The sequence below is a fragment of the Manis javanica genome, chromosome 10, assembly GCF_040802235.1.
Source record: "Manis javanica isolate MJ-LG chromosome 10, MJ_LKY, whole genome shotgun sequence".
Taxonomy (NCBI): Eukaryota; Metazoa; Chordata; class Mammalia; order Pholidota; family Manidae; genus Manis; species Manis javanica.
The window spans coordinates 82,038,584-82,051,911 of NC_133165.1; the positions used below are offsets into that span (position 1 = coordinate 82,038,584).

The window sequence follows — 13,328 nt, forward strand, 5'->3', positions numbered from 1 at the left end:
TTGGCAAATTTTAAATAACTTTCTTATTAGATAGGATCCAGTCATTTCAAAATTTTTCATTACTAAATGCTTCTTTCAAATCCTAAATCTTATACTTATTCCTCATTTTAAAATATATCTTCAGTTTATGAAATTTTTCTAACTCTTAGACAAGTATTGATTCTTTTCAAAATTAAGTCTCTTATTTGAGTAAGGTTTTTGGTTTGTTTTTTGTATGTGTTATATTTAAAGGAATGGTGTTCACTATTGTATTAATATTTTAAGATAAATTTCCCGAACCTCTTAGAACTGGAAAAGAAATGTTAGGAGTGAAGTGATGCTTAGATTTCCTGAGACATCTATTCTCATTTTTCTTCATTACAATTATCATCAGAAAGAAGCTTTTTTATAAGGAGATCAAAGGGGTGACTTGACCAGGGCTGGTACCAAATCGATGGCAAATCTAGATCAGGAAAAGGCAAAAGGAGACGGAAACTGAAGAAAATATGCTTATGGATACTGACATCAACATTCCCCTAATTCTTTGAGAGCAATTTAAATCTTTTGACCAAGTCATTAAAGGCTCGTTTCACTTGTTTGTTCCTCAGAGTGTAAATGAATGGGTTCAGCATGGGGGAAATGGAAGTACTGAGTATTGACACTCCCTTATTAATGGCCATTTCATCTTTTGCTGAAGGTTTGATATAAACAAAGATGCAGCTGCCATAGGTGATGGAAATCACGATAATGTGGGAAGAGCAGGTGGAAAAGGCTCTTGTCCTCTGCTGGGCAGAGGGGAGTCTTAGAATTGCTCTGATGATGTAAATGTAGGACAGAACCACACACACCAGAGTCATGAAGAAAGTCATCACAGCACAGACAATAACCATCTGCTCTGTGAGCCATGTATCTGAGCATGAGATCTTCAGCATAGGGTTAGCATCACATGCAAAGTGGTCAATGACATTAGAGGCACAGAATTCCAGGTCCAGTCCCAAACTGAGTGGTGGCAATATGATCAACAATGTAGTCACACAACAGCAGAAGATGAGCCTTTTGCAGACCCTGTAGTTCATAATAGTCATGTAATGCAGGGGTTTGCATATGGCTACATATCGATCAAAGGATATAGTAGCCAGGAGAAAAAATTCTGTTATTCCAAAAAAATATATTAAAAAAAGTTGGCACATACAAGCATTATAGGTAATAGTCCTGTCACCTGTTGATAAACTGTACAAGAATCTAGGAATGCAGGCAGAAGTGAATAATATTTCTAAGAGGGAGAAATTTTGAAGAAAAAAGTACATTGCAGTTTTAAGGTGAGAATCCACTAATGTAAGGATGATGATACTCAAGTTTCCAGTTACGCTCAACATGTAGGTGATCAGTAGAAATATAAAAATCAGAATCTGTAGCTGAGGGTCATCTGTCAATCCCAGGAGGATGAAACTGGTGAGAGATGTGTGATTTCTCATTGTTGTGTCCTGTCCTTTTCCCAATCTGCATGTAATAGTGAAGGAAGCAAAATCTGAGAAGATGGTGGGAAAAATGTGTTACAGTGAATTTTGTTCAGAAAAGCCAATCAATATATTTTACATGTTTTTTGTTTTACTTAATTAATTTTAAAAATGATTCAAACTCTCAGGTCTGTTGATTGCATATCATCAAATTGGTTAGAAACCTTGCTTTCAAATGTTTTTATTACAACATATCATAAGGTAGACATTTCATACTGCAGCACAGTGTACATTCTCACACCCACACTAATAACGTATTCACACATACATCCGAAACAAATATCTGAATAAAATACTGAAAACACTTAGGTGCCCTGCTCTCTCATGTTTTATGTTCTAATGTATCTCCCTAAAAATAAATGCAAATATTTCATTGATTTTATGGTCTAATAAGCAGTCATGATATGTATTTGAAAAAATGTAACTGTTTATGGATCCTTTAAATACTGTAGTTCTAGGAAAATATAATTTTCCATGATAGTTTTTACAGTGTCTACTATGTTTAATTTATACTATGAAATAGATTGGCTGATAGCACACTTGCTTCTCTAAGAATATTTCCCTTATCACTAAACAAAATTTGACTGTTTCATTATCTTCTTCTAACCATTTTTTTGCTGTAATAAATTAAAAATGTACAAGGTGTGTTTGTGACACAAGATGTTCCTAGATTCATCTGCCAATGCAGTTGATGAGACTGTTCCACTGCACAAGTCATCTTACATGGATGAACTGTCCAGAAAAAAATTCATCTTATTGTTTATGTTTTTTCCCTCTCTCATACTCCATCCAGTTGCTTATTCTGACCTATACCTGGTTCTTTTTGATTCATTCCTTTTTCCAGATAAACTTTTCAGAGAAGTCCTTCCAAATCTCCCAAGCCACATTAAGAACTTTTCATGTGTTTTGTCACACACTATACTAATGGAGGATGTAAAAATTTGTTGCGTACATTATTTTTTATCTTGTTTAATGTAATAACAACAGAGCTGTAACAGACTGAGATATGGAGTTGATTAAAAGTAATATTTACCTCAGACCTAGATCAAGTTATATTATTTACTATTTGAACTCAATTTTAAAACTACTCTTAAAACTCTTACTTTTGCTATATCCCTGACTGTAATTTAGGAGATTCTTGTTGGCTTTTATTTTTGGTGAAAGAAATGTTCTGAGTGGCTCCTAAGTCACACCACAAACTGACTGTATACTCAGTATTTATATAATACTTACATGAAGGCAAAAAATAGTTTTACTTGACTTCCTCCTGTGTTTGGGAGAGAAATAATTTTCCTCTTATGGATTCCATTCTTGCTTTCTCAATACAACTGCAAGAAATATACTAACAACAGAGATTAAAAGTTTTAAATTCTGAATTTAAACCATCAACTGCTTAGTCATTGTTTCTCAGCTAACACCAACTAACTACATTAATACCTGCCAAATTAATTTGTTCACCGATGCTTGTTTTAGGCAATAAATAAATTGAAAAAAACTACATCATTTGCTATATAAATTCTAATTAATTGGCTATGTGAGGGTTTCACTTAATTGCTTTAAAGTAGTCCTTTCTTCAGAAGTGGGAGATACTCTGTACTCACCATCTGCCCATTTCCCATAGTAAATCTCCGAGAGTTTACAGGTTTCAGTAAAGAGATGCAGGAATGACCATGGTTTGTTGTTTTAGGATGAGCCAAGCATTCCCAAGAATGTGAGCACCACACAGCTAAAAATAAATTAAATAAATAGTTACAATAAACTAAGAAATTAAAATAATTAAATAGAATAATAGACTTGAGATACAGAAAAACAAACATATAGAGCCCACCTACCTCTCTTTCCTTCAGTCTTAACACAAATGTGTCTTACACAACCCTGGAAACTTTACGCCTTGTCCTTGCTCCTAAATATCTTGAAAATAAATAGATAATATTGTTTGACATTACATATTTACTTCTTTAATCTTTTAGAAAACTGAGCATTTTAGAGAATGCAGGAATATAAATTATATCAGCAGATGTTTTCCAAGTTAAGGTTGCTTCTAGAAATAGTCCTTCATCTCACCTATTTTTAGATGACCTACTATGTGTTGGTATACAAATCCAGCCCTATCAAAGTCTTCAATCAATTCAAAATTACAAACTCTTATTTCTTTGTACCACAATTCAATTAACTAATGCTATGTCTCTACATTTGTAAAATGTATCAAACTGCTTCTTAAATAAAGTAATTTTCTATGTCTCTCAAAGACCACAGACATATTGATTTGAGTTGGGTATTTATCCCTGAATATCCCAAGAGTTAGAAGGATGAGGAAAGGTTTGCATAGGCTTGTATGTGGACAGAAGTTCCAGGTGAATTACAATTCAATGTTATTTATCAATCTTTCATATAACTTTTTGGCAAAGATCCTGGAACAGGCAGCAGTGGGGATGGTGTCTTCAGAGAATTAGATTCCACAATGATATTTAGGACAGGACTTTACACAAAATAAAAATCAAGTGAAAAAGAGCAAGCCTACCTTTTACTCCTTTTATTCAATAACAGCTGTAGCTGCTAAAAGCTGTAACAGAATGTAATTACCCTTTTCCCCTTTGGTAACATATTTTACCTTAAGTAATTCTTATTCTTAAAAAATTAACATAACAGAAATAGAAAAATTAAACTAAAAGCTAAAAACCACCCATAATGTCTCTATTACATCCTTTCATAAATTCCCTATGTAAATATATTCCTGTTAATGGGTATATTCACAAGTATGAAACATCCTTTATGGGTTGTTTTTCAAATCACTTTGACAATTAAAAACTAAAAATTCTTTTTATCTCAATAATTATAAATTTACATACTCATATGGGGAATATGTAATATTTATTTTTGGTGTGCCCCATCATAATTTGAAATCAATCCTAACAGATGAAACTTTCTAATTTCTTAAAAAACTTTCACTATTGGGAACCAGCGTCCCAGTGTGAACCAAAGCAAAGGACACCACCTCTAGTCTGGTGACTGCAGCTGCCTTGGAGGGAATGCATGACTTAGCACTTCCCGTTTACCTCTTTCTGTGGAAGGCAGACTCCAGGGTGGAAAAGTAGCACAAATTATCTAGAATCAGATAATAAAAGTTAAGATTATAGTATAGATTCCGAAGGGAGGATTCCAAAGGGCAGCATGAGAGGTGAGACAGAACCCTCCTCCCAATTGCACATATAATATGAAAATATAACAAATAGATAAAATCCTGAAAGAGTAACAGGAAAGAAGGCTGCAACAGACCATCTGCACCAGGAGAAACCAACAGACCTGAAGGAAAAAGGTAACCAGGCTGCTCCCTTGTGGCCCCCACCATTGCTCCAGGGACTAAGCAGCTCCAGAGAGTAGAGCTTCTGGGCACTAAGGGGTACCATATACAAATATGAAACATCAAAAGAACCTGGTTCAAACCAAAAATGCCACAAACACCAGAAAGAGGGCCAAGTGAAACTGAACTCATCAATCTTCATGAAAGACATTTCAAAATAAAAAAATAAACATGCTCATGGAGCTACAGAGAAATATTCAAAAACTCAGGGACGAATTCAGGAATGGGACACAAACACTTAAAAATACAGTACCTGAAATGAAACAAACAATGGAGGGATTTGAACCAGATTAGATGAAGTAGAGGAGACAGTAAATGTAATAGAAATTAGAGAACAGAAATACAAAGAAACTGAGACACAGAGAGAAAAAGGACCTCTAGGAATGAAAGAATATTAAGAAAACAGTGTGATGAATCCAAACAGAACAATATTTGCATTATAAGGGTACCAGAAGAAGGAGAGAGAAAAAGGGAAAGAAGGTATCCTTAAGGAGGAAGGTAATTGCTGAAACCTTCCCCAATTTGGGAAAAGAGAGTCTCTCAGGTCATGGAGGTGCACAGATCTCCCAACACAAGGGACCAAGGAAGACAGCACCAAGACATATAGTAATTAAAATGGCAAAGATCAAGGATAAGGACAGAATATTAAAAGAAGCTAGAGAGAGAAATAAGATCACATACAAAGGAAAGCCCATCAGGCTATCATCAGACCTCTCAGCAGAAACCTTACAGGCCAGAAGGGAGGAACATGATGTACTTAATGCAATGAAACAGAAGGGCCTCCAACCAAGAATACTTTATCTGGCAACATTATCATTTAAATTTGAAGGAGGGATTAAATAATTTCCAGATAAGCAAAAGCTGAGAGACAAACCATCTCTATAGTGTATTTTAGAGGGACTGCTATAGATGGAAGTATTCCTAACGCTAAATAGCTACCACCAAAATAAATAAAACCATAGTAAAGAGAGTAGACCAATTAATTAGTAAGCAGATGCAAAACAAAAATAAAAAATCACCCCAAAATTAGTCAAGGGATAGACAAAGAATACAGAACATGATGCTTAATATATAAAGAATGGAGGAAGAAGAAAAAGGAGAGAAAGAAAAGAACCTTTAGCTTGTGTTTGTAATTGTACACTAAGTGAGTTAAATTAGACTGTAAGATAATAAGGAAGTTACCCTTGAACCTTTGGTAACCATGAAACTAAAACATTCACTAGCAATAAGTACATAAATATAGATAATCACCCTAAATGTAAATGGTCTGAATGCACCAATCAAAAGACATAGAGTCATTGAATGGATGAAAAAACAGTACCCATCTATATGCTGCCTAAAAGAGACTCACTTTAAACCCAAACACTACACAGACTAAAAGTGAAGGGATGGAAAAAGACATTTCATGCAAACAAGAGGGGGGGAAAAGCCGGAGTTGCAGTATCAGACAAAATAGATGTCAAAACAAAGAAAGTAACAGGAGACAAAGAAGGACATCATACAATGATAAAGGGCCAGCCCAACAAGAGGATATAACTATTATAAATATCTATGAACTCAACACGGAAGCACCTTCATATGTGAAACAAATACTAACAGAATTAAAGGGGAAAATAGAATGCAATGCATTTATTTTAGAACACACCACTCACTCTATAGGACAGATCAACCAGACAGAAAATAAGTAAGGAGACAAAGGCACAGAACAACACATTAGAGCAGGTGCACATGATAGACATCTACAAAACACTCCATCCAAAAGCAGCATTATACAAATTCTTCTCATGTGCACATGGAACATTTTCAATAATAGATCTCAAACTAGGCCATGAAAAGAGGCTCAGTAAATTCAAAAAGATTGAAATTGTACCAACTAGATTTTCAGGCCACAAAGTTATGAAACTAGAAAAAAATTATGCAAATAAAACAAAAAAGCTCACAAACACATGGAGGCTTAACAACATGCTCCTAAATAATCAATGGAACAATGATCAAATAAAAACAGATATGAAGCAGTATATGGAGACAAATGACAGCAATAACTCAACACTGCAAAATCTGTGGGATGCAGAGAAGGACATGCTAATAGGGAAGTATATTGGAATACAGGCTTACCTCAGGAAAGAAAAACAATCCCCCATGAACAGTCTAAACTCACAATTAATGAAACTAGATAAAGAAGAAAAAATGACTCCCAAAGTCAGTAGAAGGAGGGACATAATAAAGATTGAACAGATATAAATAAAATCAAGAAAAATAAAACAATGGAATCAATGAAATCAGAAGTGGGTTCTTCAGGAAAATAAATGAAATAGATAAGCCCCTAGCCAGACTTATTAAGAGAAAAAGGGAGTCTACACACATAAGCAGAATCAGAAATAAGAAAGGAAAAATATCACTACAGACACCACAGAAATACAAACAATTACTAGAGAATGCTATGAAACAAATTGGATAACCTAGAAGAAATGGACATCTTTCTAGAAAAAATACAGCCTTCCAAGGCTGACCAAGGAAGAAACAGAAATCTGAACAGACCAATTGCCTGCAATGAAATTGAATTGGTAATCAAAAAACTACCTAAGAACAAAACCACTGGACCAGATGGCTTCACTGCTGAATTTTATCTGTCATTAGAGAAGATGTAATACCCCATCCAAAAAGTTTTACAACTGTAGAAGATGAGGGAATACTTCCAAACTCATTCTATTAGGCCAGCATCACTGTAATACCAAAACCAGGCAAAGACACCACAAAAAAGGAAAACTATAGATAAATATCCATGATGAATATAGATGCAAAAATACTCAAAAAATATTAGCAAACTGAATTCAAAAACACATCAAAAAGATCATCCATCATGATCAAGTAGGATTTATTCCAGGGATGCAAGGTTGGATATTTGAAAATCCATTGACATCATCCTCCACATCAACAAAAAGAAGGACAAAAACCCCATAATCATCTTCATAGATGCTGAAAAAGCATTTGACAAAGTACATCTATTCATGATAAAAACTCTTAACAAAATGACTATAGAGTGCAAATACCTCAACATAATAAAGGCAATATATGACAGACCCGCAGCCAGCATCATACTTAACAGCAAGAAGCTGAAAACTTTTCACCTAAGATCAGGAACAAGACAAGGATGCCCACTTCCCCACTTCTATTCAACATAGTACTGGAGGTCCAAGCCATGCCAATCAGATGACACAAAGAAATAAAGGCATCCAGATTGGTAAGGAAGAAGTTAAACTGTCATTGTTTTCAGATGACATGATATTGTACATAGAAAACCCTAAAGATTCCACCCCAAAACTAGTAGAACTAATAACTGAATCCAGCAAAGTTGTAGGATACAAAATCAATACACAGAAATCTGCTGCATTCCTACATACTAAAGATGAAGTAGCAGAAAGAGAAACCAGGAAAACAATTCCATTCACAATTACATCAAAAAGAATGAAATACCTATGAATAAATCTAACCAAGGAAGTGAAACACCTATACTCTGAAAACTATAAGGCACTCATTAGAGAAATTAAAGAAGATATCAATAAATGGAAATGCATGCCATGCTCATAGATAGGAAGAATTAATATTGTCAAAAGGGCCATGCTGCTTAAAGCAATCTACAGATTCAATGCAATCCCTAAAAAATTACCAACAGTATTCTTCAATGAACTGAAACAAATAGTTCAAAAATTCATATGGAACCACAAAGACCCTGAATAGCCAAAGCAATCCTGAGAAGGAAGAATAAAGCTGGGGATATTATGCTCCCCAACTTCAAGCTCTACTACAAAGCCACAGTATTCAAGACAATTGATAGTGGCACAAGAACAGACCCATAGATGAATGGAACAGAAAAGAGAACGCAGATATAAACCCAAGCATATATGATCAATTGTTATACAATAAAGGAGCTACGGACATACGATGGGGAAATGAGAGCCTCTTCAATAGCTGGTGTTGGCAAAAATGGACAGCTACATGCAAGAGAATGAGACTGGATCATTGTCTATCTCCATACACAAAAGTAAACCTTAAATGGATCAAAGACCTGAATATAAGCCATGAAACCATAAAACTTAGTGGAAAACGTAGGAAACATCGCTCAAATATCAACATAAGCAACTTTTCCCTGAACGCATCTCCTCGGGCAAAGGAAACAAAAGCACAAATAAAGAAATGGGGCTACATCAAACTAAAAAGCTTCTGTACAGCAAAGGACACCATCAACAGAACAAAAAAGTATCCTACAGTGTGGGAGAATATGTTTGTAAATGACATATCTGACAAGTGTTAACATCCAAAATATATAAAGAGTTCACGTGCCTCAACTAACAAAAAGAAAATAACCCTATTAAAAATGGGTGGGGGATATGAACAGACAATTCTCCAAAAAAGAAATTCAGATGGCCAACAGGCCCATGAAAAGATGCTCCACATTGCTAATCATGAGGGAAATGCAAATTAAAACTACAATGAGATATCAACTCACACCCATTAGGATGCCCACATAGAAAAGACTAGGAACAATGAATGCTGGAGCGAATGTGGAGAAAGGGGAACCCTCCTACACTGCTGGTGGAAATGTAAGCTAGTTCAACCATTGTGGAAAGCAATATAGAGGTTCCTCAGAAAACTAAAAACAGAAATACCATTTTGATCCAGGAATTCCACTCCTAGGAATTTACACTAAGAATGCAGGAGCCAAGTTCCAAAAAGACATATGCACCCCTATGTTTATTGCAGCACTATTTACGATAGCCAAGATATGGAACAACTTAAATGTCTATCAGTAGATGAATGGATAAAGAAGATGTGGTACATATACACAGTGGAGTACTATTCAGCCATACGAAAGCAAGAAGTCCTACCATTTGCAACGACGTGGATGGAGCTAGAGGGTATTATGCTCAGTGAAATAAACCAGGTGGAGAAAGACAAGTACCAAATGATTTCCCTCATTTGTGGAATACAACTACGAAGCAAAACTGAAGGAACAAAATAGCATCAGACTCACAGACTGCAAGAAGGGACTAGGGTTACAAAAGGGGAGGTGTGGAATAAGGTGGGTGGGGAGGGAGGGAGAAGGGAACTGAGGGATATTATGATTAGAACACATGGTGTTGGGGGAGGTCTGGGGAAGACAGTGCAGCACAGAGAAGACAAGTAGTGACCCTGGGGCATCTTCCTACACTGATGGACAGTGACTGCAATGGGGTATGGGGGGGACTTGATAATATGGGTGAAGGTAGTAACCACATTGTTTTTCATGTGAAACTTTCATAAGAGTGTATATCAATGCTACCTTAATAAAAATAAAAATGGAAAAGAAAGAAAAGAAAATCAACCAAAAATATTTAGTCTAATATGTATTTTTTAGGATGTTCCTTGTAATTATTTCTTGAGAAGCAGAAACATTTACTTGAATAAATATTTCTTTGAAAAATCAATAAAACTAGTTTTGAATAGTAGTTCTACTCCTTGCTAGCAATATTCACTTTTTTAAACTTCCATTTCTCCACATTTCTCCAGTGTAAATTGTGATAATACATACAACCTGTAGGGTGGTTTTCACATATTTCAATATTATAAATTTTCAACAAATTTTGGCTTCGATTTTATTTACTTCAATTATTTAAAAATAATTATTGTGACACAATTGTTACTTATACCCGTGCAATTCTTTATCTTTTATTCACAGACTCATGTCAGATGTTACTCTTGTGTTTTTCTCATCTCATATGAGTTTTCATTTTGCATCATCACAAATTTCAAACCATCATATTGGAAAATTATCCATTATGTAACTAATTGTCCAGGTGCCAGGCATAAAGCATTCTAGAATTTGGCATATGAGGCAGACATTCCCCAAGGCATTTGCCATTCAGAGTAGAATAAGGACAAATAAACATGAAATTATAGTTTGGTAAGGTATGAAAGCAGCGGGTAAGAGATGACACTAGTGTGAATGAGTCGGACTAACCCAGGCCTAGTGGTACTATTGGTGGAATCACGAGACATGCTTAGCAAAAATTCCTGTGGGCATGTCATTTAAACTGGAGGTTTGGAAGTTGAAAAGGTAAGGGAAAGTTTCTTCCAACACAGTCCACGATACAAAAAGTGTCCTGAAGTAGGAGATCAAGGATCAAAGGAAATTTTACTCTGCTGCCCTGTGGAAGTGGAAGTTGGTACAGAATGTTTTCAGTAATGAAATTCTGGTCTTTCTTTAAGGAATTATGCTTGGATGCATAATTTGGACTCACAATGACATTTTTTTCATTTAAAAAAGCAAGTCATCACATTAATATTTGTACTCACATTTTATTCTGTTTCTTTTTTTTCATTTTCAGTATATTTGGCTTACTACTTATTTATCATTCTTCTTGCTTTTGTGACTTTCCTTGGACTTGCTGCCATCTGTATGCTTAAATACTCTACACTCAAGACTTAGCATTTTAATTGGCACATCAATGTAAATCTGTGCTATGTAACTTCATTGGAGGATTTACCTTTAACAGGAATTACCAGGACATTTCTCTCTTCATTGTAACCTAATTCATGACCCTTTGGCAAATTTTAAATAACTTTTATATTGGATAAGATCCACCCAATAAAACATGTGAATATTGTCATCTTAAAGATTCTTCAGTAGTAAATGCTTCTTTCAAATCCTAAATCTTATACTTATTCCTTATTTTAATTTATCTTGGGTTTATGAAATTTTTCCCTGTAACACTTAGAAAGGTATTGATTCTTCTCAATACTACACCTCTTCTTATTTGAGGTTTTTGGTTTGCTTTGTCTGTTTGTTATACCTGGAGGAATTGAGGGCACTGTTGCACTAATGTTTTACAATAAATTTCCCAATCCTTTTAGCATTGGTAAGGAAATATTAAGAGTGAAGTCATGCTTAGATGTCCTGAAACACCTATTCTCACTTTTCTTCATTAAGATTATTATCTCAAAGAGGTTTCTTTACAAGACGATGAAAGGGGTGACATGACCAGGGTCAGCACTGAATGGAAGGCCAAGTCTGGACTGGGAAAAGAGAAAATTAGATAGAAACTGAAGAAAATATGCTCAGGGGTCCTGACACCGATGTTCCCCTAATTCTTTGGCAGCAATATAAATCTTTTGACCAAGTTATTAAAGGCTCGTTTCACTTGTTTATTCCTCAGAGTGTAAATAAATGGGTTCAGCATGGGGGAAATGGAAGTAGTGAGTATTGACACTCCCTTATTAATGGCCATTTCATCTTTTGCTGAAGGTTTGATATAAACAAAGATGCAGCTGCCATAGGTGATGGAAACAACGATCATGTGGGAAGAGCAGGTGGAAAAGGCTCTTGTCCTCTGCTGGGCAGAGGGGAGTCTTAGAATTGTTCTGATGATGTACATGTATGACAGAACCACACACACCAGAGTCATGAGGAAAGTCATCACAGCACAGACAATAACCATCTGCTCTGTGAGCCATGTATCTGAGCATGAGATCTTCAGTATAGGGTTAGCATCACATGCAAAGTGGTCAATGGCATTAGAGGCACAGAATTCCAGGTCCAGTCCCAAGCTGAGTGGTGGCAATACGATCAACTAAGAAGTCATCCAACAGCAGAAGACGAGCCTTTTGCAGACCCTGTAGCTCATAATAGTCATGTAGTGCAGGGGTTTGCAGATGGCTACATATCGATCAAAGGACATGGTGGCCAGGAGGAAAAATTCTGTTACTGCAAAAACATCTGTAAAAAATATTTGGCACACACAAGCATCACAGGTAATAGTCCTGTCACCTATTGATAAGCTGTACAAGAATCTAGGAATGCATGCAGAAGTGAATGAGATTTCTAAGAAAGAGAAATTTTGAAGAAAAAAGTACATTGCAGTTTTAAGGTGAGAATCCACTAATGTGAGGATGATGATGCTCAGGTTTCCAGTTACACTCAACATGTAGGTGATCAGTAGAAATATAAAAATCAGAATCTGTAGCTGTGGGTCATCTGTCAATCCCAGGAGGATGAAACTGATTGGAGATGTATGGTTTTTCATTCCTCAGTCCTGAATTTTGCCCAATCTGCATCTAAAGAGAGAGAATTAAGATCTGAGAAGATGGTGGGAAAATAGTGTTACAATGGGCTTTGTTCAGAAAAGCCAAATGTATTTTACATGTATTTTGTTTTACTAAAAATGAATTTTAAAAATAATTCATACTTTTGGCTCTGTTGATAGCATATCATTACATGGATCAGAAATCTGATTTTCAAATGTTTTTTACTACAACATATGGTAAGACAGACATTTCATATTGCAGCCCAATGTACATGTTCACACCCACACAAATACTTGACACACATATATTGGAAACAAAAATGACAATAAAATACTAACCCTTAGATGCCCTGCTCTCTGATGTTTAATGTTCTAATGTATCTCATTAAAAATAAATACAAATATCATCAA

The 13,328-nt window shown here is 35.4% G+C and overlaps 1 protein-coding gene and 1 pseudogene across 1 annotated transcript; both read right to left on the reverse strand.

The window, feature by feature from the left end:
• Positions 1-515: 515 nt before the first annotated feature.
• Positions 516-1,454, reverse strand: LOC140843767 (olfactory receptor 6C2-like). Its single transcript, XM_073214192.1, has one exon. The coding sequence runs from the start codon at positions 1,452-1,454 to the stop codon at positions 516-518; it is 939 nt and encodes a 312-aa protein (XP_073070293.1).
• Positions 1,455-11,978: 10,524 nt separating this feature from the next.
• On the reverse strand, positions 11,979-12,917 carry LOC140843873 (olfactory receptor 6C2-like; annotated as a pseudogene).
• Positions 12,918-13,328: the final 411 nt, after the last annotated feature.

Excerpts from the sequence above, each read along its gene's own strand:
- LOC140843767 (XM_073214192.1), bottom strand. The coding sequence starts at position 1,454 with ATGAGAAATCACACATCTCTCACCAGTTTCATCCTCCTGGGATTGACA.